The sequence below is a fragment of the Trachurus trachurus genome (assembly GCF_905171665.1).
Source record: "Trachurus trachurus genome assembly, chromosome: 10".
Classification (NCBI taxonomy): Eukaryota; Metazoa; Chordata; class Actinopteri; order Carangiformes; family Carangidae; genus Trachurus; species Trachurus trachurus.
The window spans coordinates 5095210-5121086 of NC_139894.1; the positions used below are offsets into that span (position 1 = coordinate 5095210).

Sequence of the window (25877 nt, forward strand, 5' to 3'; positions counted from 1 at the left end):
GAGATTTGGGGAAAATTTGAATAAAATGAAAATAAAAATGTTGTTTTCCTGACACACACATATATATGTGTGTGTCAGGAAAACAACATTTTATATATATATATATATATATATATATATATATATATATATATATATATATATATATATATATATATATATATATATATATATATATAAAAGATATAACAGAATTAATTATTATTGATCATACTGATGATAATAACAGTATTGATTAGAGCTGCACAGTTTTAGATGTGAGAATATGATGCAACATAATCAATACATCAGCTATCAACGTGTCTATAAACTCATCAGCTTCATTCATCAACTCTAGTGCTGTGGTCAAGCCCTCATCCCTGTCCCCAGTCCCAGTCATCATAACAACCACGTGTCTTGATATTTACATTATTCCTCCTCAGCTACAAAGATAAAAGATGATTGGATGTAAAAATCTAAACCATATTTAATGTGAACAAAGTTTGTATTGGCATAAACCCTCTATGTGGTTGTTTGGGGCCACAGCCGTTAGGTGGGGGGCCACATGATCAGAAAGGTACCGGGGTTCATCAAGTCATTTAAACATCCTGAAGTCTGCACGTGCAGCTATGAGCTTTATATGTCATGTGAAGTCAATATTCAGCTTCTTTTATCTCACATTAGAGACATTTGGTGAAAATAGAACGGCAGAATGACAACATTTGTGCTCAAAAAACAATCTTACAAAATGTCATTTTAGACTTGTTTTCTACACGTATCTATTACTGTATTCATATCCTATTTCAAGCACCAAAACAGTTCATTCTCATGACTGAAGGTGTGTTTTCACAAGGGATTGGACATTTTTCAAAAAGCAGACCTCAAATTTCCAGCATTTGTCCTAAATTATTTCTTTATACAGTGTTGTAGGACAAACTGGCCTCAGTGTGCTTACAGCGGAGGTTCTAATATTTAGACATAAAACACTTGAGTATTGTTACATCTGCAAGTATCTTTAAAAAGATCAATTTAAGAAAATATGTAAAAGTCGAGAAAATGGCCTCAAACCTCAGAGGCATAAACACGTCTGTATTCAGTTTTAACCAGTGATTTGGTGTTTGTGCTTAGAGTGCAGGGCCACAAACAAAAATCTTGATTAGGGGGCCACCAACATCCTAGGGCCGGCCCTCGACACTGGTATAACACCAAGTTGTTAACATGTTTTAGATCAGAAGTCACTTCAAATGCTGTACTATGCACTCATTGATCCGTACTTATCTTACTTGTGTTGAGGTATGTGGGAAACACATATAAAAGCACTTTACAAAAGATTTGCATTTTACAAAAAAGAGTCATAAGGATGGTTCATCATGCTGGGTACCTTGCTCATACAAATCCGTTGTTTTTAAAATCGGGTAATTTAAGATTTGAGGACGTAGTCAAATTCAAAACAGGTCAGATTTTGTTTAAAGCCTGGAATAGAGGGAACTGTAACTTTAAACAATTTACCATCCATTCTACCCTGAAAAGTTTTAGCATCTCTTTTTGTGGTGTTAAAATGTGGAATAGACTAGATGAGGATATAAAAATGTGCAATAACTTAAAACAATTTAAAAGTAAGTACAAACATACACTCTTGGACAGCTATAAAGAACTGGACAGATAATTTTACTCTTTTTATTTATAATCATGGTCTTATTTCATATTAAAGCAATATGTTTTTAATCTTCTGAATTGTATGGAACTACAGATGTATGACATGAATCACAGTGTAACTTGATAAGCTTTGCTTCTTTCAGCCCCTTCTCAAACTTGCACAGTATCATTATTGTTTTGTTTCTTGTTACATAGATTGTTTGTCTTTTGATGTGCTTGTTTGAGACAAATAAAAATCAAATCAAATCAAATCAAATCAAACAGTCTAAAATAATAAAACATGGTCTGTCTGGCTGAGGCTCTGGCGATGCGTTCAGGTGTCTGGTGAAGGTCGACGCTGACACCTGGTGGAGGAAACAGCTCATTACACCGATTCTCCATCAAACCACATCTGTACAGAGAGAAAATCTAAGATCAGATCAGGTCTGAGTCAGAGTTCAAACTGGCCCAGAGGTTGTTCTGAGGAGTTGAACATGAGGATACACCTGAGGATAGACCCTTCTCTTTCAGGAATCCCAGGAAACGGTCGGTCACTTTAATACCAGGAAGGTAAAAAGGATTCCCAGATTTTTTTTGTTTTGTTTTTTATTTGTGATGGGGTCATTTTCTAATGATTTTGCCTTAATTGTTTATTATTTATTATTAAGATCCCCATTAGCTGCAGCAAAGCCACAGCTATTCTTCCTGGGGTCCAACAGTAGGGGAGAGTGGGGTAAGATGAGCCAGTGGGTAAGTTGACCCACCGGTTGTTTCTAGGAAACTATAGGAAAAAGTTAGCATGTGACCAAATATTTGGGAGGCAGGCATCATTTCATGGTGAAGATTAGAACCACGTGAGTAAAGTGGTTTAACATTTATGACCAAAAAATCTTTTTTCACTCTCAAGAGTGAATTTTGTCGATCATAAGTTTCATGAGAATTGTGTTTGGACCAAAAGAGACGATTGCAAATGTGTTTTATACATGGGTTGTGGTATCTATGAGCTACAACATGAGGTAGTAAACCTAGCATGAAACTGCACCATTTTAGCTGTGAGAGCAATAAACCCAAGCTAAGGTAGCTGTGGGGTAAGTTGAGCCACCTATCCTATACACTTAGGGGCCGTGTCCACCAGACGCGTTTTCAGCGCTCTGGGCGTCTATTTTACATTCAAACCCTATTGAGTTGGGCGCTCACAGAGCTCAGCGCCCTCGGCGGTAAAACGCCCTGGGCGCTTGCTTCTTTTTGTCGCGGCGCTCAGAGCGCTTCGAGTTGAAATCTGTTCAACTTTTAGAACAGCGCCGCGCTCGTCAATGTCACTTTTCCCCGCACTGACCAATCAGAATCAAGAAGGGGCGGGACTTACGTTACCGACAGCAACACAACCGGAGACGTGGCTCGGTTTATATCCTGACCCATACTTGTATTGAAGGTAGGCCGACCTCAGGGTCCATGTCAAAAGCTGCCGCTAATGCTATTGTGTATTTCTGACACTCGTTGTAGTGTTTACATTAAACAAGGCAGGAACACGGAAGTGTCAGAGGACTCGTTTTGTAACCTAGCAACAGCGGCATTCTGACGAGGGAGAGAGAGAGAGCGCTAAGCGCTGGGAAAGCAGCGCTGAGAGCGCTGTCAGAGCTGAAAACGCGTCTGGTGGACACGGCCCCTTAATGAATGTATTTTGGCTGTATATGTCCAAATGATTAAATCAAGATTCTGTATGTTTGTGATTACAGTAAGTATGTTCCTATAAACAGGAAAAGTTGTTTATAGTGTGCCAAACTTTACTTTCAAAGAAAAATATCTGGGATTCTTCCCAAGATGCCACGTAATTACAAAACTCCCCAAATCTCAGTGAGTTGGTGGCTCAGCAGGAAGTCCCTGCAGTTTGTGTTCACCTGTAACCTGGACAGATGAAATATTAAGTAAAGGGGGAGGTAGGAGATGGATGGAAGGAAAGAAGGGGGGTTGATCAATTTACCCCACTCCTATGGTCAACTTATAAGTTGAGTCACAAGACCACTTTTTTTGAACATGCTATATTTTAAAAACAGTTATATTTACATTCATTCTGTTCATTTGTAGGGATGCAAAACATCCTGAAATATATGCAGATGTGTTAGTTAGCAACAAAACTATAATTGTCTTGATGCAGTGATCCTGAATACAAAAAGTGGCTCAACTTACCGCACTCTCCCCTACCAAATATACAGTTGGAAGATACAAAACATAAACATTATAAAAATTAAAAACAAAAAAACAAGTGAGCGATATGCTTCACCTAACAAAACAAAAACAGAGTGAGTGTTTACATTTCTTAACTGTGCTGTGCCTGGTGCCGGTTCCCAAAGTGGCGAGGCCAGCAGGAATCAGTGACTACAGACCAGTAGCCCTGACTTCTCATATTATGAAGACTCTGGAGAGACTACTACTTCGCCACCTTCGACCTCAAGTACAGCATTCTGTGGACCCCCTGCAGTTTGCATACCGGGAGAACATTGGGGTGGACGATGCAATCATCTACATGTTGCATCGGATTTACTCTTACCTGGATGAACCTGGGCGATATGTGAGACTGCTGTTTCTAGACTTTTCCAGTGCCTTTGACACAATTCAACCTAGTATTCTGAGAGGAAAGCTGGAGAAGATGGGTGTAGATCCAACCATCATCTTGTGGGTCTATAACTATCTTACAGAGCGGCCACAGTATGTGAGGCTGGGGAATTGCATGTCAGACACAGTGGTGAGCAGTGTAGGAGTACCACAAGGTACTGTGCTCTCACCTTACCTCTTCACACTTTTCACTGCAGATTTCACATCTACATCTGAATCTTGCCATGTTCAGAAGTACTCTGACGACACGGCCATAGTGGCATGTGTGAAGAAGGGACAGGAAGATGAATACAGGGACCTGGTGGGGGCGTTCACAGTCTGGTGCAACAACAACAACTTGTTGCTTAAAGCAGAAGTGAGTGATATATTTGTGTTAATATAAGTCTTAAATAGTTATATCTTCCGACAGCAATCACTTACATAGAGTGTTTGGACTGAAACACGGGTCTCTCAGTCCCTCTGCTCTGCTCTGAGCCCAGGAGAAAACTTTTCTCGTATCCTACAGTTTTTATCCAATGAGGAGAGAGAACGGCATGCAGGGCTGTGTGTGCAGCCAAGGGACGCCGTGAATGTGGCGACGTAGGGACGAGGACTGTTATGGTGCGTTCAAGAAAACTCGTAACTCGTGTTTTTCCGACCTGTGAAGTGGTACCAGTTCGATCTGGTACGAGTTCACGGGTCAGAAGTTACGAGTGGCCGTTATAGTGACTTTCACCGGTAAAACAGGTCGGAAAAACACGAGTGGGTTGCCTGGAACGCTACAAAGTCGTAAGTTGTGACTTGAAGCTGTAATTTACGGTTTCAAAAGCCTGCCTGGAACGCAGCATTAGCCAAAACGACCGGATCGCTTACTTCTGCTTTAAATCATCAAAGACCAAAGAAATGATTATTGACTTTGGCAGGTCCAAGAGATCCTTCCGGCCTGTGACTGTGGATGGGGTGGACATTGAGAGGGTTCAGTCATACAAGTACCTTGGAGTACACCTTGATGACAGGCTGGACTGGTCCGTACACACAAATTATGTGTACAAAAAGACACAAAGCAGGCTCTTCTTTTTAAGAAGACTCAGGTCTTTTGATGTATGTAATGTAATGCTGCGTATGTTTTATCAGTCTGTCATTGCAAGTGTTACATTCTTTGCTATTGTCTGCTGGGGTAACAACATCAAGGTCAGGGACAGGAACAGACTGGACAGGCTCATCAAGACATGTAGCTGTGTGATGGGGGAGGGAGCGGAGCTGGTAGAGGCTGTGGTTAAGTGGAGGATGGGGTGTAAGTTGAAGACCATCCTGGGTGACCCCCAACACCCTCTACACAAAACCCTCTCAGGTCAGAGGAGCAGCCGCAGCAAAAGGCTCATCTCCCTGACCTGCAGAACAGAAAGATTTAAGAGATCATTTGTTCCTGCTGCAATCGTTTTATATAACACTTGTTAAAATGTTTTTTGTGTTCATCTTTTTTGTGTCATTGTTGTGTGAGCTACTGGACTAACTTGAATTTCCCTGCTAGGGATGAATAAAGTATTCTCTACTTCCCTTACTCGGGGTCATTCCTATGTTCCCTCAGCCCTATGTTCCCACATTTCTAACTTTTGTTGTCACTGAAAATTAGGCCCTATGTTCCCACAGCCCTTTGGTCCCACCATTGGTTGGGTTTAGGCAATGAAGAAAAGAGTTGGTTAAGTTTAGTAAAAAGACCCGGTAGAGGCTAGACAGGCCAGATAGATAGAGTCCAGATAGGTAGAGAGAGTCCAGTGGGAACATAGGGCCTAATTTTGAGGAAAACCTTAGAACTGTGGGAACATAGGGCCGTGGGAACATAGGGCTGTGGGAACATAGGGCTGTGGGAACATAGGGCTGTGGGAACATAGGCACGCTCCCCTCTACTCTACTCTATGCTCGTGGCTAGCACGAAGCTAACGCTACACGGACACACACACACACACACCGTACTACCCTTGTTCTTCGTGTATAATCATTTGTGTGTGTGTGTCTGTGTTAGTGTTGCTGTCTGTGTTACTGTTAGCTCCGTGTTAGCACTAGCCCAACGTTAGCAGCGCTTAGCAAACAGCCGAGCGACGGAGCGATTTTTTTGTACGTGCGACAGCGACAAAAATAAAAGGTCCGGTGTGAACGCAGCTTTAGTCAGAAGTTAGTGTTCATAGCTCTTTACAGTGAACATAGCAGTGGTGAAGAGTTCCCATGGGTTTATTTATTTATTTTGTATTTAACTTTGGTCTGTATAGAAGAAGAATTCGCAATAAAAACTAAAGTGACAAAAATAATAAATAATAAGAATTGTTGTTACTCAAAAATCAGAAGGCTGATTGTTATTGTTATTAAAGTGGTCTAAAGTTGTGTGTCTGCTTCTTTATGAAGTGAGTTGGTGTTGACGTCAGACGCTCTGATGAGGATTCAGCTTCAACTCCGTCACCGTCACCGATGCCAATGGCAGGAAGGTCAAAAAATTTACCGGCCAAAATATGTTTTCACCGGCCACTGAACTGCTCACAACACAAAGTCATTAAAAGAATAGTTCACCCAAAATTGAAATTGCACTCATTATCTCCTCCCCCTCATGTGGACTAAGGGCTGGGAGAAGTTTCAGAGTCCTCCGTGGCTTCTCTGAGTTACAGGGGGTCTCGGTGTAGCAGTGCATGTCCATATAACGGTTGTCAATGGATACCAACTGTCTTCGTAACAAAAAGACACACCAAAAAACATCCAAATACCTCCATGCTGCTCATATGTAATGTCCGTCTTGTATTGAAGCCCCGAAATGCGAAATTGTCCTGAAAAAAATTAAACAAGTCTATATTTCAAGCTTGTTTGCAGCAGAAGCTCGTGCGATTTACGCCGGCGAGATTTGGACGAACCGGGAAGAGGAGCTTCTGCTGCAAACAAGCTTCAAATATAGACTTGTTTAATTTTTTTCAGGACAATTTCGCATTTCAGGGCTTCAATACAAGAGGGACATTACATTACTTCTTTCAAGCAGATTTTCACTTGAAATAAGTAGAAAATCTGATAGTGGAGCAAGTTTTTCTTCCTTATTACAAGCACAAAAAACTTGCTTTCACTGGCTTATTTTAAGTGGAAAGAGATTAGTTTTGACTAGAAATGAGACATTTTGACAAGAAATAAGACAAATATTGTTGGAAGGATTTTGAGATTTTGCAGTGCAGCCCTTATTAGTCCACATGAGGGGGAGTAGATAATGAGTGAAATTTCAATTTTGGGTGAACTATCCTTTTAATGCTGTGGGTATAGGGAGGCTGGTAGTTCCGACGTCTATGGTTATAGATCACAGAGAGCTCAGTGACCCAGCTGCAAAAACTACTGAACTTATTCAATCAGAGCAGTGGCGCCCCCTGTTGGACACAGACTGCAGAAACATACACCACATATAGTTAACACATACATACTTTTATACATATAAACATCATGCGAGAACCATAGACAACTAAGACTCAATTAGCCCATTTATTTTAATGTGTTGTATGTTTTACCTTTAACCTATGACATCATGAAGGAACCAAACATCTGGAGCAGCTGTGACTCGTTTTACCTGTGAAACCACTTCTATTCTGTATCTTGTGTTGTTGAACGAGCACCAGCTGCTCTATTAATGTGTGTAACGACATCATTGTTCATGTTTTACAGTTAGCTCACCTCCATACTAGGGCTGCAACTACCTCTAACTCTTTCGATTAGAGGTAAATTCATGCAAAACCGCTGATGCGACGTGTTGCCTTCAGGGACAGTTTTTCATCAACAGTCTCTGTATTTCCCTCTAAAACAACTCTGTGTGGTAACGTTGTGTTATTATCTCATAGCGTGGTGAATGTGCAGGTCACAACTTGTCCACCAGAGCGTTGTGGAGTTGTTGGATTGTGTATTTGATGAGTTTGATGAGGGAGAAATCCCATAATGAGCCTCCGTAGCGTAGCTCTGAGCAGCTCACGGCTCTGCTCCGCCGTTCTAAAAATAGCTTGCACCGACAACTAAAGGTAACGAACCTACTGCTATGACTATAGGGATCATGGCAATGGGCCAATTTGACAAAATGTCGAACTATTCCTTTAAGAAAAGTTGAAAAACATCAATCAGTGTTTCCCAAACCACCAGACGACATCGTCCTCAAATGTCTTGTTTTGTCCACAAACCAAAGAGAGACTCAGTTTATTGTCATAAAGGAACAAAGAAACCAGAAATATTCACAGTTAAGAAGCTGGAATCAGAGAATTTTGACTTTTTTTCTTTAAAAAAAAAAAAAAGATTAGATTACCGGTATCAAAATAGTTGACGATTAATTAAATAATCGATTATTGTTCGATTAATTGATTAATCGCTGCAGCTCTCCTCCATGCTAATGATGTGAAAGCAACACTATGAGGTCACTGGTGATGTCACGGTGTCCGTGGTCACAGGTCCACGTCTCGCTCACCTCTACTGTCTCGTCTCCATGACGACAGAGTGGACTCACCTTTCCATCCGCCGCTCCAGGTGTCTGTTCACCACTTAAAACTTTATCTATTTTCTTTTATTTTACTTTTATTTACTCTTGCTTTTAACTCTGTTTTTAGTGTTTTGTTTGTTTTTATTCTGTTTTATGCTTCTTTTTTTTTAATGTTTTGTCTTTATGTAAAGCACATTGAGTTGCCTTGGTATGAAATGCGCTGCTATATAAATAAAGATGCCTTGCCTTGTTTCCTGCAGAGCTGCTGCAGGGTTTATACAGGAATCTTGAAGTTAATTTCAATACCTTTTTAAGACTTTTTCAAGACCTTTTCAATATTTTTCAACACCTCACCGCCACTTCAAGCTGTAACCATTTACATCAGTGGCACCTTTAATTGAACAGTTTTAGTTTGTGATAAAGACTATAGACCACTATGATACAACAGAATTCAAAATAGGCTGGGATAATAAATCAAAGGCAAAGTTTATAAAAAAACAAAAAAAAACATTGCTCCACTCTCAAAAAACAAAAACAACAATCTTCTTTTCTTCTTTATGTACCGGTTCATGTTTGTTTTTTAACAAAATGAATAAATTCACTCACTTTCACAATGTTTTTTAGGACTCAAACTCTTTCAGAAGCTAATTCAGAAAAAATACCTTGACATTTTAAGACTTTATAAAGTCGTGAAAATACTTTTTAATACTTTTTAAGGGTCTTAATTTTCCCAAAATTGATTTATCACCTTTTAAGACTTTTTAAGGATACGTTAGAACCCTGTTTTAATGTTTAGTCTTTATGTAAAGCACACTGAGTTGCCTTGGTATGAAATGCGCTGCTGTATAAATAAAGATGCCTCGCCTTGTTTCCTGCAGAGCTGCTGATAATCAATAATCAATGATCAATAATAACGTGTGAGGCAGCAGAGGTGCAGTTTGTTGATCTTTATTGAGAAAACAGGACGGCGCCGTCGGTCGACCGCTCGCCGCCCGCCGGAGCTCGACTTTCATCTTCAGTGCAAAAAAGAGGCGGCGGGCGGCGGTCGGCCGACGGCTCGTCGCTACGGAAACACAAACAACAAGAGACCGGGGACACCGTCTCAGCAGCACACCAACCCTTCACTGACATGCATTAAATTATTATTATTATTATTATTATATATCATCATCATCATCGTCATCGTCATCTCTCCTGCAGGTCGTCATGGCAACGGGTCTCTCTCTTCAGGTGGTTTTGGGGCGAGTTTTTAGTTTTGCAGTTGGCACATTCACAGCTCAGAGTCCGCGGGAGCGTTTAAAAGCGTTAAAACTGAGGAGGAGGAGGAGGAGGAGGAGGAGGAGGAGGAGGGGGGTCGGGGGGGCAACGGGAGGAAGTCCAACAGTTTATTCCAGCAGTGATGAAGGAGGAAGAGGAAGAGGAGGAGGAGGAGGAGGAGGAGGAGGAGGAGCAGGGATCACATGGCGTACTTCTGGGTCCAGTCCTGAGCCGTCTTGTTGTACCTGCAGACACACAGACGCAGCGTGATGAGGTCATCAGGAGGGGACGGGCCGCAGGACGATGCCATGCTCACACACACACACACACACACACGAGCTGTGTTGTAAATCCTCCCCTCCCTCCTAATTTCAAAGTTGAGATTTTGGTATCTATGGAAAGATTAGAAAATAAGCTTTAAAATGATACCCTAGTCAAAATCCTACATTTGATGGTTTTCGAGATGTGGCCGTTTTAATTACGATCTCCTACTCTCTTATTCCGTTCTAAAATCTGAGAAAATTGCAGTTAAAGTTTTTGCCAGTGACTCTGGCATCTGTTCCTGTACCACGTGATTACACGCACCGTATATGGTCCCTTGTTGTCATAGAGACACCATTCAATGACCGTCGGAAAGCAGAGAATCTCACAATTCAGATGCAGTTTACAGCTCGTCTCTATCAGAAACGGTTCAGAAGTTGTCATGTTTTGTAAAACATGTGCAAGCGTGTACGTTTGGTTTAGCATCGATGCTACGCTCTGTTAGCGTCGATGCTACTCTCTGTTAGCGTCCATGCTACGCTCTGTTAGCCTCGATGCTACGCTCTGTTAGCGTCCATGCTACGCTCTGTTAGCGTCCATGCTACGCTCTGTTAGCCTCGATGCTACGCTCTGTTAGCGTCCATGCTACGCTCTGTTAGCCTCGATGCTACACTCTGTTAGCCTCGATGCTACGCTCTGTTAGCGTCGATGCTACTCGGTTTAGCATCTGTTTCTGTACCCGTCCCTTCTCGTCATAGAGGCACCATTCAATGACCGTCGGAAAGCGGAGAATCCCGCGATTCAGATGCAGTTTACAGCTCGTCTCTATCATGAACGGTTCAGAAGATATTTCATGTTTTTGCACCGATGCAACGCTCATTTTCAGAGGGTTTAAGTTGCAAGTCAACTTTACTCATCATTTACGTGCCTTTTCTCAATTATCTGGACTGTGAAACTTTGGGAGATTGTTTTTGAATGTCATTGCTTTGAAATTAGGGTAAAAAAGTTTTTTTTATTGATTTTCTATGGGTTTTCCACGTTATCAGCTGATTATCTAAAAATATAACGTTGCGACATCCGACTCATTTTGATAGAACGGGTCACATATAAACAAACCTGACTCATAAAATAAAATAATAAAAACCAGACACTTGCGGGAACATTTGAGGAAGTGATTCTGTGTGGTTGTGTTTCTCGGACAATAAACTGTTGAAATATGAAGTTTGGTTTGGTCGACTACTGTTGTGTGTCCCGATCGTGAGCTGTGGCTATTAGCTTAGCTTGTTAGCTCGTATTTACTACATATTCTACTACAGTTTCTTTATTAGATTGATTTAATGCTGCCTGTTATTGTTGGGATGCTGCTGCCCAACTCCTGCTGCTCAGGCAAACGGAGCGAAGGCAAATACGTCTGAGGAGTTTACTGCTAAATAACCTCAAGAAATCCTAGAGCTAACATGCTAATTAGCTTGTTGCTCTTCTTCTCTTTGCAAAACACGACCGCATTGCATTGTTTATTTGTTTATTTGGATCCCCATTAGCTGTTACAACTGCAACAGCTACTCTTCCTGGGGTCATTGTGGGATACATACGGGAGTAGAAAGTAGTGTACATCGCTTGTTCACTCAGTTTTGCGGTGCATTGTGGGTGTTTTGTCGTCCACTAGCTACATAGTTCATGAAATTAATCGCGGAGAATTCGAACAACACTACAAAATGGCGAACACAGATACATCCGTGATAGGGGGAGATTTACAACACAGCTACAGAGCCCAGACAGCTCCAAATGAAGATCTTCATCATCATCATCATCATCATCATCATCATCATCATCATCATCATCATCATCATCATCATCAGTATATTGACACTGGTCACTATGGAAACAGGCTCTAGCTACACTGCTGCTGTTGTTGTTGTTTCTCTGAGACACAATGCAGCCGACTGACCAGGAGCAAACACCTGCCCAGGTGCATGCAGGTGACACACAGAGCAGCAGAGTGTGTGTGTGTGTGTGTGTGTGTGTGTGTGTGTGTGTGTGTGTGTGTGTGTGTGTGTGTGTGTGTGTGTGTGTGTGTGTGTGTGTGTGTGTGTGTGGCCATGCTCAGCAGCAGCAGTAGTTCCAGGCAGCAGCTCTTACCCTCACAGCATGGCATACTTCTCTGTCCACTCCCTGGCTAGTCTGTTATACCTGAGACCGACAGGACACAGTCACACACACACCTGTGTTCACCTGCTAAATCCACACGTGTGTGTGTGTGTGTGCACTATGTGAAGATGTATGACGTGGTTTTAGGAGGCAGCTGTGTTAGCACCGTGTGCTTAAGACAAACTTCCTGTCAAGGACAAATAAAGTTAATCTTAAAGGGACAACGAGGAGTTTCTCCAGCGGCAGAACGAAAAATTCTGCGACAATAAAAAAGTCTCATATTAATGTGGATGAATCTACGCTACCACTTGTTAATGGTCCATTTTAGATAAATCTATGGTTTTGTCTCTATGGTTATTTTGTTATTATTAGTGGTGGTGGAAATGCTTTCGGTTTCGTGGCGAGTCATGAGAATAACGCCGCCGAATCTCCGTTTATGGTGGGAACTACGACGGTACGTGATCGTCTTCCAACCTCTGACTTTAATTCTTGATGAATGAAAACATGAGTCTGTCTTGCGCCGGTCAAAGAATTTCACGGTGCGGAGGCTCATAAATGTAGTGTGGAAACACTTCACTTTTACAAAACTCCTCCTTGTCCCTTTAAGTCATCTTAATTAACACCGCCCGCCCCCCCGCCCCCTCCAGAGGAACTGAGGACAGTAAACGTGTGATGGGAGTAACGGCGTTATAGAATAATGGCGTTACTAACGGTGCTACTTTGTTCAGTAACGACTAGACTTGTCACAAAACCAGAATTTCAGTCGTTGATACGAAGACCAGTGAAGTTCCACGACTCTCGATGCAACAAACTAAACAACTTCTGTGTTCACTTCTTTATCAAAAAAATAGTTTAACATCAAACGTTTGTATTTAAGCTTCACTGTGCTTCAACAACTTCTCACACTGAACAGAACTTAACCCTCCTGTTGTCCACCTGGATCAAGGAAGGAAGGACGAAGGGAAGGAAGGAAGGACAAAGAGAAAGATGGGAGGAAAGAAGGAGGGAAAAGGGAAGGAAAGATAGATGGAGGGAGGGAACAGATTGGGTCAAAAGGGAAGGAAGGGAGGGAGGGAGGGAAAATGGATTGTGGAAAGAAGGAAGGAAGGAAGGAAGGAATGAGGGAAGAAAGGAATGAAGGCAGGAAGGACAAAGGGAAGGAAGGAAGGAAGGAAGGAAGGAAGGAAGGAAGGAAGGAAGGAAGGAAGGAAGGAAGGACAAAGAGAAAGATGGGAGGAAAGAAGGAGGGAAAAGGGAAGGAAAGATAGATGGAGGGAGGGAACAGATTGGGTCAAAAAGGAAGGAAGGAAGGAAGGGAGAGAGGGAGGGAAAAGGGATTGTGGAAAGAAGGAAGGAAAGATAGATAGAGGGAGGGAACAGATTGGGTCAAAAAGGAAGGAAGGAAGGGAGAGAGGGAGGAAAGATGGAGGGAGGGAACAGATTCATTCTAGGAAGGAAGAAGGGAAAGAAGGGAGGAAAGAAGGAGGGAAAAAGGAAGGAAAGATAGATGGAGGGAGGGAACAGTGGGTCAAAAAGGAAGGAAGGAAGGAAGGGAAAAGGGATTGTGGAAAGAGGGAAGGGAAAAATGAAGGAAAGAAAGATGGAGGGAGGGAACAGATTCATTCTAGGAAGGAAGAAGGGAAGGAAAGAAGGAAAGAAGGAAGGGGAAAAGGAACGAAAGAAAGATGGAGGGTCAGTTGGATCAAAATAAGGAAGGACGGAAGGAAGGGAAAAAGGATTGTGGAAAGACGGAAAAGAGAAGGGAAGGGAAGAAGGAAGGATGGAGGAAGGGAACAGATTTCAAGTTGACCCAGAAGGAAAACAGGAGGGTTAAAGTGCAGAAACATGAAGTTAACTTACAGTAACTGTTACTGACAATAAAACGCCTCGTTACCTGACTCAGGAAGTCCCGTCACAAAATAATAACACACCTGTTTAAGTAAGAAAAGGAACTAACCACACGGGTGTTATAGGGGGGGGGGCGCGAATCCAAGTAATGTGGCATATGTGAGCATTTTCAGGGTAAATACAGGAATCTTGAAGTTCATTCTAATACCTTTTTAAGACTTTTTCAAGACCTTCTCAATATTTTTCAATACCTCACAGCCACTTCAAGCTGTAACCATTTATATCAGTGACACTTTTAACGTAATAACACTTTTAGTTTGTGATAAAGGCTATAGACCACTATGATACAACAGAATTCAAAATAGGCTAGAATAATAAATCAAAGACAAAGTTTATCAAAAAAACCAAAACAAAACATTGCTCCACTCTCAAAAAACCAAAACAACAATCTTCTTTTCTTTTTTATGTACCGGTTCATCTTTGTTTTTTTAATAACTCAAACTCTTGGACAGCTAATTCAGAAAAAATACCTTCAAAATTTAAGACTTTATAAAGTCGTGAAAATACTTTTTAATACTTTTTAAGGGTCTTAATTTTCCCAAAATTGATTCATCACCTTTTAATACTTTTCAAGAACCCGTGGATACCCTGATTAAATAATGTAGTAACTCAGGTGGAGGTCAGGGGTCAGGTCTGTGGAGGATCAGGTCGGGTCGGGTCTGACTCACCTCACAGGGTCTGTCTTGTAGATGCGGGCGATCTCTGGTACTAGCGGGTCGTCGGGGTTGGGGTCACAGAGCAGAGAACAGATGGAGAGAAGGACTGTGGAGGAGAGAGAGGCCACGGTCAGCTGATCACCACAAACCGTCACATGACTGACTGGTCCCTGTTGGTTTCTATGACTACCAGTCTGAAGGGTTTTAAAGGGATACACCAACATTTTTTTTTTCGTGTCTTGCCTCACTCCCGAGTCCATGACCAGCAGATAGACACCATCCTTTCCACTGTGCGTGCAGTAACCATGGAGATAGAGCCGTATCGCCCGTAATTAGCTTAGCTCAAACACTGGAAGTGTATAGGTAGTGTTAGCCTTCAGACCAAACACTCTATAGAAGTGATTGCTGTCGGAAGATATTTAAGCAATATCACACGAGAGGGAGTGCTGTTGTACTGTATATCAGCACGGCTGTGATTCGGTCGTAGGCACGAGGCCGCAGGCCGAGTGCCGCAGATAATCACACCGTGCTGATATACAGTACAACAGCACGACCTCGAGTGTGATATTGCTTTTATACAACAGTGCTACGAGCGCATTTTTAGAACAGTAATAAACTACAAGAGATTATGATTTGTTTGTTTATTTAATCATTTATTTGGCTCCGCCAACAGAAATAGTTCCGCAACTGGAAGGGAGACAAGGCTGTTGCCAGGCAACACATAAACATTTCATACTAGCTTGCTACGAGCTTCTCCACCGAGCTGCTTCCAGTGCTGGTTCTGGTTCTGAGCCCGTGTCTGATTAGCACCGCAGCAACAGGACCAGCATGAAGACATACAGAGACGTTATCGATACCGTATTACATTTGTTTATCTGCTATGTAATCAATATAAACACAGTTGAAGCTAAGTAGCTGAGCTACGTGGCTAACAACAGCTAATGCTAATATCAAAACACATCACTGTCAAAACGTAGTTGCCCCCGCGGCGATTTTTTTTCCAGCCGGGTTTAGTAGAGATTTATCTCCAATTAGACGGACCAGGTCAGGTCCAGGTTTTAATGTTCAGGTCCGTTTATAACTGTAGCAGCAGCAGCAGCAGCAGCAGCAGCAGCAGAGAGATGGCAGGCAGCTCCTGTATGGGGAGCGTAGCTCTGACTTAGCTCCTGTCCAGCTGAACAGCGGAGTGATTATGTCTGTGAAAAGTCCCAGTGCTGTTATACTGTATATCAGCACTATGGAATGTCTCGTTGTCCAATCAAATTGCTCGGTTGGGACCGGTCGGAACTAACTGTTGTATAAAACTATTTAAGACTTATATTAACACAAACATTCACCTTACTTCTGCTTTAACTGGGGATCTTGTCGGGCGGTGGAAGGAATATTTCGAGGATCTCCTCAAACCCACTGACATGCCTTCCATTGAGGAAGCAGAGGCTGAGGATTCAGAGGTTTATTCATTCATCACCCAAGCTAAAGTCCCTGAGGTAGTTCGGAAGCTCCCCAGTGGCAAGGCACCAGGGGTGGATGAAATCCGCCCTGCTGAGTACTTTAAGTCTCTGGATGTTGCGGGGCTGTCGTGGCTGACACGCCTCTGCAGCATCGCGTGGCGGTCGGGGACAGTGCCTCTGGACTGGCAGACCGGGGTGGTGGTCCCTCTATTCAAGAACGGGGACCGGAGGGTGTGTTCCAACTATCGGGGATCACACTCCTCAGCCTCCCGGGGAAAGTCTATTCCAGGGTACTGGAGGCGATTTTTTTTTTTTTTTTCCAGGATGGTAGGGGAAGGTCCCGCCTTTTCCGCCTCTGATTGGCTAGATTGGAAAAGGCCTGGATCTGCCAGGATCAGGGGAAATGGTTGGGATTAGGGCCAAAATGCAGATCCAGGCCTATCTATCTGGACTCTCTCTACTTATCAATTGATTCAAGAGCAACAATGTGGTTTTCCTGTCCTGGTTGTGGAACACTGTACCAGCTCTATACCTCCACAGGGTGCTCAAGGGTTCATGGAAGTTTGCCCAACCAGTCCACATGTGTTTCGTGGACTTAGACCGTGTCCCTCGTGGCGTTCTGTGGGTCTCTGTACGACCGGAGCAGAAGCTGGAGGAACAGTCCAGGGGGAGTGAAGTCTGGGCATCCCTGCTTAGACTGCTGCCCCCACGACGAGTAGATGAGATGAGATAAGACACAGAGACGAAGCAGGATGAAAACTTGGTCAGAGGTGACGCTCATGGCCTCCAGGGTCCAGAACCAGCAGTTGCTCTGGTCCAGTCTTACCCCCTTTTCCAGTGCTTAAAGGGATAGTTCACCCAAAATTGAAATTTCACTCATTATCTCCTCCCCCTCATGTGGACTAAGGGCTGGGAGAAGTTTCAGAGTCCTCCGTGGCTTCTCTGAGTTACAGGGGGTCTCGGCGTAGCAGTGCAAATGGTAAATGGTAAATTTACTTCAATACAAGACGGACATTACATACGAGCAGCATGGAGGTATTTGGATGTTTTTTGGTGTGTCTTTTTGTTATGAAGACAGTTGGTATCCATTGACAACCGCTATATGGACATGCACTGCTACGCCGAGACCCCCTGTAACTCAGAGAAGCCACGGAGGACTCTGAAACTTCTCCCAGCCCTGAAACTTGGCTCGCTTGGAACCAGTTTGGAACTAGCTTGGAACTAGTTTGGAACCAGTTTGGAACCAGTTTGGAACCAGTTTGGAACCAGTTTGGAACCAGTTTGGAACTTGGAAGAAGCGGTGGAGCTGCTCTCACCTTTGGAGATGGTCAGGGCTGGAGACCACTGTGACCTCAGGATGTCCAGGCAGATGCTGCCGTTGCTGTTGATGTTTGGGTGGTAGATTCTGGTTGTGAAGGCGACCTGATGGAGGAGAATACAACATCAACAAGCTGAGGTCAACAACATCAACATCAACAACAACAACACAACATCAACAACAACAACAACAGTACAGCAGGGGGACGATGCGTTCACTGACCTTGGGTGGTTTGAAGGGATAATCTGTAGGGAAATGAATGGTCAGGAAAAAGACTCCACCCTGGTAGGGACTGTCAGGCTGCAACACACACACACACACACACACACACACACACACACACACACACACACACAATATTTTAACTCATTGAGTGCCAATAACGTAATTTTAGGTTTTTTGCTTTTTTTTTTATTACGAAAATAGACACTTTACAGTCCCTCCAGGAATTCGCGATGTTGCGATCGCAACAATTAACGCAAATTCAGCCAATCCCCGCGAATTTTTGCGATCTTGCAATTTTGTACAATCACCGCAACTTTTCCGCAAATTGGACCAATTGTCGGTGCTTTCCGTGAGTTACACAGCAGAGAGTCTGGACGCTCGGAGCGGTGGTTGAAAGTGAGGCCACGGAGGAACGGCGTGGCTGGGCTGACGGCAAGAAACTTGATACAACGTGCACAAAGAGATAAGTAAAGGAACACAAGCTGAGTTGAACGTGTTGAGTGTGTGTGAGTTGTCCTGGTTGACCACCCGAGGCTGTGTCCCCCCCGCTGCACTCGCCGAGGGGGAATCCAGTGAGTGCGCCACTGCAGGGCCGGAGCGGAGCAGCCGACGGCCAGGTGCCCCTTCCGCCATCCTAAGGCCCTGGACTTGAGTAGCCACTCTCCCCTTTTTATTCAAAGACTGGACTGTTTTAACGGCATTTTAAAACAGTTCTTTTAACACGATTTTTAAACAGACATTTTAATTAAAAGTAAAACAACTTTCAACTCTATGTAATTTTCCTGTGCCTTTCTTAACAAGTGGGAAATTGCTGGTATAACAGGACCTCACATTATTCAAATTTTTAAATTTTTCTTTGATTTTTAATTATTTAGAACAAAACTGCAACTTTTTTTTTGCAACTTTCGCTGTCTCCCGCAATTTAATCGCAACAAAAGCGCCTAAAACATCGCAACATGCACCGCAATTTTTTCAAAATGTGGCCGCAAAATCAGGCATTTTAGGCCGCAACAATCACAAAAAAAGCCCGCGAAATCCTGGAGGGACTGACTTTAACACACCTTGTGTGTAAATTTGGGGACTCTACAACGAGCAGAACTGAAATACGTTGATGACGATCAAAGACTAAGGCCTGCCCTCCCTTCCCATGAACCAGTCTGCCATCCAGTCCTCCCATTAAGCTGTCAGTCCCGCCCGTCTGCATCTCGAGCAACACCGTGTCCTCCCGCGGTAAAATGTGATGGTCTCTCGGCCAAAGCAGACCGGCACCACCACAGAAGGGCCGTGACCACCAGTGGGGGCGGTGTTCCCGACCTGCTTTGGCCCAGAGACCATCACATTCCGGTGTTATATATTTATCTTACACGAGCCCTTTGATCCAGAAATGCGAGTGTGAGAAGAGCGACAGACACAAACAGCGCACCTTTCATAAAAGACGCTCTATCTCCTTTTCTAGAAAAAAAGGAGGGATTTTGGTGAAACCCAGCCATGTTTAGCTTGAGTTTTCTCAGGAACGGAGGCACGTAGAAACAAACGGTTTGTGGCCACTTGAAGCATTAAGGTAAACCTTTCAAATGAGCTACAGTATGTGTTGGTGGCAATAATATAGAATACACTGTGGCTCTACAAAAATCGTCAAAAATGGTCTAAATTGCCGGTACACTTGACTAAAACTTTGGAAAAGGGCGCGGCACTCAATGAGTTAATGTCACATGAAACAAACAGCTTTAATTTATCCAATTATTGATTCATGTGATTGAACAGCAGCTGATACTCACAGGACCCATGATGGTGGCCTGCCAGTGGAACACTGAGGAGAGACACACACACACCGTTACTGTTTGGTTACCGACTGTTACTGTTCCTGACTGTTACAGTTACTGTGACTGACAGTTACAGTTACAGTTACATTTACAGTAACTGAGTAGATGGACTCACTGTCTTCTCCCACCGGTCCGGCCGAGCACTGAGCTGGAGGATCTCTGGACAGATCGGTCAGCTCCTGGAGACAAGGACACAGTCACGGGTCAGAACCTGGACCAGTACAGACCTGGACCACATGGACAGTTTGACGTCTTCTGTCAATGGGAATGGGAATGGCTAGAGGCTACGTCATCACACTCTAAAACATCACTTCCGTGTCCAGTCGCAGGATATTCAGAATAGAAACAATAGGCAAGAAGAATCTGTAACCAGAAAGACTACAAGTCGCGTAGGTGACGTCACCACATGGCGTCCTTTCCCGTGTCAGTTGGTGACGTATTTTTTGTGGGACACCAGGTCTGTAGTCCGTAGAGCGTCTTCACACTAAATACATTCTTCCGTTGCCATTTTACGATAAACTGCTTTTTTTCCCGGATGAAACGCAATGTTTTAAACAGGTAGAGGACGTATTTTTTTCTCATGGCACAATTCAATCGGATCACGAAATAAAACTTTCAGTCCCGTTCACTTGCATGGAGAGTTTTTCAGAGTTGAAGTCCCATGGCGACGTTACTTCCTGCTTCCGCTTAGGCTCTCTATAGCAGAACATGCAACATAGGCTTAATGCTCTGAGGGAGAGAGTTGCCCGTCCCAAGATGGCCGCCGTTCTGGCTACGCTTTGTCATTGGGCAGCAGCGGCGGGTGAGTCATCTAGTCTTCTCATATATCTATGGTGTAGATACTACAGGAGGAGGCAGAGACCAGTGGGTGGTCCAGTCACATTAGTTAGCTAGTAGCTAAGCGCTAAACGTTAGCTCATATAACGTCTCTATGTAATTTATAAATGAGCTGGTGCCTCATCTGTCAATCAACTATTGATAGATTGATTGATTGATAGATAGATTGATTGATTGATTGATTGACATATGAGCTGAGCTGTGTACCAGCTCCCAGAAACCAGTCAGAGTGAGACGTCGTCTCGTGTCCGCCTGCTGCAGTTAATCTTTATTCATAACTCATCAATAATTCAGATTGATCGACTTCATCGGTTTGAATCGGCACCTCCAGGATGTGGGTCAAGAAGCTCAGAGCCAGAATCTGCAGCACGTTCACAGCTGATCAAGATCAATACAAATATAGAATCAATGTTCAGGTGGAAAAGAGCGTCTGATCAGAAAATCAATAGACAATCAATATCAATATTGAGTGATCAAGATCAGGTAAAAACATGATCTTCAGCATAACATTGTTGTTTCAAACTAGGATCAATCAATATTGATTACACTGAAATTCAAAATTGGGATAAAAATGACTCCGGGAATACGTTCCAGATATCGTGAGTCGCTATTGCAGGAACTCCAGGTACATTTTAACCATAATGGAAAATTAAAAAGTACTTTTTGCCTAAATAAATGCTGTCATGGGGATGGCTAGTGGCTACGTCATCAAGGTCCAAAACGTCACTTCCGTGTCCAATCTCAGGATATTCAGAACAGAATCAATAGACAGAGTCGGGTCAAAAGTACCGTGGGAGCTTTCATTTATGAATAAATAAACATATATATTATGATGGTTAGACAGATGAATTAGTCCGCTAACACATCCTACAGTTTGACATGTCAGAGTTTTTCAGTATGGAAGCAGCTCAGGTTTAAGTGTCTTGTCGGGAGTAGGGAAAGTAAACTGTCATTTCGTCCCTCTGCACAATGAGCCTGTCTGTCACTCTGCCACCACGGTACCGCGGCCACATGGTGTGTTACAGGATTCATTAAAATATATATTTGTTAGGGGTGTAACGGTACATGTATTTGTATTGAACCGATTCGGTACGGGGTGTTCGGTTCGGCACAGCGCTGAGAACGAGTGCGTTTCGGTACAGAAGTTGTGTGTGTTTACAGTCTGCCTGCAGCGTGCAGCCCGTTTACGTCGTGGCTATCGCTAATGCTACCGCTAGCGAGAAAACAGAGGTTTGAAGACCCTTCCTGCTTGTAGGTGGAGTGGAGGCGGGGGCTGTGGCTCCTATCTCCTCTCTGTCTGTCTGTCTGTCTGTCTGCCTGCCCCTCTGTCCGTCCGTCCCTCCGTCTGTCTGTCTCTCTCTCTGTCTGTGTTGCGCACTAGCTCCAGCAGCTGTGGATCTGCTGCAGATGTGCCAAGAGCAGGCGCAAGTCGCTGCTGTGTTGACACTACGCACTGTGCCGATCGTGATGATCCGCGTTATTCATTCATTTATTTATTTATTTGCGGCCGAACGGTTGCATCGTCAGGCAGCCGTTGTGGCCAAGAGTTGCCCACATTGCCGGCTTGAACTGTTAGTGCTGCACTTTACATGTAAAAAAAAAAAAAAGTTGTGTGAGAAGTTTTTTTTAAATCATATTTTATATGTTTTGTTTATTTGTGAATATTTTATTCATTGTAAGGCTTATTTTATATGTTTTGTTAATTTGAGAATAATTTATTGAACTTATAAGGCAGCACTTTACAACAGTAGGCTATTATTTTATTTTTCATATTTTGTATAATGGTTTAGTAAGTTTATAAGTTAAGTTTAATACGTTTATACGTTTATTTGTACCAGGGACAATGTACCTACAACATAACATTAGTAGATGAGTAAAATAATTACATTTGACTTAAACATGTAAATTTGGTTTAGAAAAATTCCTAATAAACAACAAGCAAATTTATGTTTTGCATTTGGTTCTCTTACTGTACCGAAAATGAACCGAACCGAGACCTCAAAACCGAGGTACGTACCGAACCGTGACTTTTGTGTATCGTTACACCCCTAATATTTGTAAATAGTACTACAAATACTACAGGAGGAGAGGAGGTATCCTGTAGGATTTGTATTTATAAATACTACAGGAGGAGGCAGAGACCAGTGGATCGCGGTGGTCCAGTCACGGAGGTAAACCGTGTTAGTTAGCTAAGTTAGTAGGCTACTAGCCCTAAACGTTAGCTCATATAACGTCTCTAATAACTTAAAAATGATTGTATGTATGTGTGTGTGTGTTTTGGGGGGGACAGCAATGAAGAACATGTATAGACCGAATCTCCTTGTTGTTTACATTCTACTTCCGGGTAGAAAACCAGCACGTAATTTGAATGAGATCAATAGTAACGAACAAGAGTTTAGCTATATATCATATTTTTCACGCCCTGTCACCGTTTAGACAAATCTGAAATGATGGAAGAAACATCACTATTTCTGTGTGTGTGTTTTGTGTTGCTATGTGTTGTATTTATTCAGTTTGGGGGAATCACGGTGTCTAGAAAGCATCAGTGGCTGCAGCTGACAGGGACAGCTAACGGTAGCTAAGCTAACAGCAGTAGCTAAGCTAACGGCAGCTAAGCTAACGGCGGTAGCTAAGCTAACAGCAGGACGTCAGCTGTTAAAACCCTCCCGTTGTGGGACACGACATGAAACTACTCCAGTTAGCTCAGTCATGTTGGAACTCAGATATCCGCTGGAGAAAATATTTTTTCATGGAGCGTTTATTGAGTCACTGAGTTATTAAAGTTAAACAGGTAGCTAACCGTTAGCCCGGCTAATCTATGATAACCATGACTAATTACAAAAATGTGCACACGTAAATAGTAATGTTTGTCCAGTCATTGGTTTTATAAACTTTACAAACATCAGATTAGTCTAAACGGTGATATAGTAACATGAAAAATTAGATAAATATAGTGAAACTCTCGTCCGTCACTATTGTTCTCATGCTGGTTTTCTACCCGGAAGTAGTTGTAAACAACAAGGAGATTCGTCCTATTGCTGTATATGTTAGTAGCAGCAGGGGTTGGACACGAAAGTGAGTCGTGACGTCACACTAGCCATCTCTATAGGGTTTCATCCCAGAGTTGTCCAACCTTAGAACGCTGCGCAACACGTGACATGGGGAGAAGCGCTCTGATTGGTGGATCAGCAGACCAATCAGAAGGCCAACAAAGGGTCAATTGATCAGAATATCTTCAATAGGGAGACTTTTATTGTGAAGGGCAGAGTGCAGCAGCAGGAGACTTTTATTGTGAAGGGAGGGCAGAGTGCAGCAGCAGCAGCTCGGTGCTGAACTTTCCTGAGTGTCTGTGAACGCAGCATCAGAGCTCAGTAGTGATGTGTAAGCAGCAGCAACAGCAGCAGCAGCAGCAGCTCTATTTTTACCCCCCGGGGCAGATCAGGGGGGTTGTGTTTCACCCCACACACCCCTGCTGCCCCCGGTATGTGACACACAGCGCTCGTCTTTCAGCTCCAGCTCCAACGCAAGTGGTTCAAAATGTTCACAGGTTCGATTCCAGTCACAGAAAAACCTGAGAAAAACACACTGACATGTACACACACACACACACACACACACACACACACACACACACTGACCAAACTGATCAGCTGTTGTTGTAAAGACGAAGAGTTCATCCATCAACTTATTGATCCTGATCGATCTCACACACACACACACACACGTACTGGTGAAAACTTTGTGTTTTTAACGCTTGTGTGACGTATAAATGTGTCGACCAATCACCTGACACCTGCTGCTGCTACATGTAGCTATGGACGACTGGTCAGAGGTCAGGGGTCAGGTGTGTGTGTGTGTGTGTGTGTGTGTGTGTGTGTGTGTGTGTGTGTGTGTGTGTGTGTGTGGATGCTGATATAGAACAGGAAACTGAAAGTAAATAAACTGATTATAATTTATTGATCAGTGATGATGATGACGTCATTCTGAGGTCAAACAGTTGATGCTCAGTCTGCTCAGGTTGTGTGTCTGTCTGTAGTTTTAGTTTTGCACTGAGCTGTCAGTGTGTGTGTGTGTGTGTGTGTGTGTGTGTGTGTGTGTGTGTGTGTGTGTGTGTGTGTGTGTGTGTGTGTGTGTGTGTTAAAGGCCCATTGTCTGGCTCTGACCCCGGAGCCTCTCTCTCCCTCTGCCCGGGCTGAGGCTGCAGGTGAGCGGGGTGAATCTGCCCCTGAGCACCGCTGCTGCTGCTGCTGCTGCTGCTGCTGCTGGTGACCGTGAACACAACACAACACTACACAACACAACACAACACTACACTACACAACAGAGTACACGGCTCTTGGTGTCAGGCTAACAGCCACAAACAGCGGCTCCAGCTCGGTGTCTCTTACCTTGGAGATCCGCTTTAGAGCCATTGTGTCTGTTGTTGGAGGGGCCGGCTGTAGAGGAGGAGGAGGTGGAGGAGGAGGGGGGAGGAGGAGGAGGAGAGGGAGGTGAAGGAGGAGGAGAGGAGAAGGAGAAAGAGAGGAGGAGGAGGAGAGGGAGAGAGGAGGTGAAGGAGGAGGAAGAGAGGAGAGGAGGAGGAGAAGGCGAGCTAGCTGCTGCTAGCTAACTAGCATCTAGGACTGTGCTCCCTGTAGAGGCGCTAGGCTAGGCTAGGCTAAGCTAAGCTAAGCTAGGCTAGGCTAACTATCTCTGCTGCACATTCACCGCTGGTCGTAGCCGTGTTGCTGGACCTTGGAGCCCCCTCAGCCCGGACTCAGACCTCAGACCTCAGCCCGGACTCGAACCTCAGGCCGCTGCTGCTGCTGACAGCGGAGTAACGGTGCTAACGGAGCGACCCAACGGAGCGGCGGCGCAAAATGTCTTCCGTTACCGGGAGCAGGAGGTCTCACTCTGACTCTGTTTCCACACACCGACTAACGACACCCAACAACATGGAGGCAGCAGGGCCGGTCCCCCCGCCGAGGGGCCCCGGGCCCCCGGTGGCCCCCCGGCCGGGTTTCTGACTGTTGGTCATAAAACAATGACAAGTCACAACTTACTAGTTACTTTCCTCCAAATGTAACTGAATTACTGCATTATAAAAGTAACTAACTACCCCCCACGCCAAGTTTCTGACTGTTGGTCATAAAACAATGACAAGTCACAACTTACTAGTTACTTTCCTCCAAAAGTAACTGAATTACTGCATTATAAAAGTAACTAACTACCCCCCACGCCAAGTTTCTGACTGTTGGTCATAAAACAATGACAAGTCACAACTTACTAGTTACTTTCCTCCAAAAGTAACTGAATTACTGCATTATA

The 25877-nt window shown here is 43.6% G+C and overlaps 2 protein-coding genes across 4 annotated transcripts in view; both read right to left on the reverse strand.

The window, feature by feature from the left end:
• Positions 1-8232: 8232 nt before the first annotated feature.
• The window catches only part of dgkq (diacylglycerol kinase theta), a 117125-nt gene continuing 99480 nt past the window's right edge, over positions 8233-25877 (reverse strand). For both annotated transcript variants that reach the window (XM_083980680.1, XM_083980678.1), the window contains one exon: positions 8233-8307. The gene's annotated coding sequence lies outside the window, so the exon portion shown is untranslated. The remainder of the gene's footprint in view (positions 8308-25877) is intronic.
• Positions 9639-25474, reverse strand: ube2d2l (ubiquitin-conjugating enzyme E2D 2, like). 2 transcript variants are annotated; one of them, XM_083980698.1, is made up of 8 exons: positions 24959-25474; positions 19849-19912; positions 19689-19720; positions 17908-17985; positions 17684-17789; positions 14929-15022; positions 12344-12394; positions 9639-10188 (listed from the first exon to the last, which is right to left on the reverse strand). In XM_083980698.1, the coding sequence occupies exons 1-7, from the start codon at positions 24980-24982 to the stop codon at positions 12346-12348; spliced, it is 447 nt and encodes a 148-aa protein (XP_083836824.1). In that variant the 5' UTR covers positions 24983-25474; the 3' UTR covers positions 9639-10188; positions 12344-12345. The 2 variants fall into 2 exon arrangements, with proteins under 2 accessions (XP_083836824.1, XP_083836825.1); XM_083980699.1 differs by lacking the exon at positions 12344-12394.

Coding starts and splice junctions, on each gene's coding strand:
- ube2d2l (XM_083980698.1), bottom strand. CDS start 24,982: ATGGCTCTAAAGCGGATCTCCAAG. Junction 19,913..24,958: donor CTCTAAAGCGGATCTCCAAG/GTAAGAGACACC, acceptor CCTTGTCTCCAG/GAGCTGACCGATCTGTCCAG. Junction 17,986..19,688: donor AGGCCACCATCATGGGTCCT/GTGAGTATCAGC, acceptor TGTGTGTTGCAG/CCTGACAGTCCCTACCAGGG.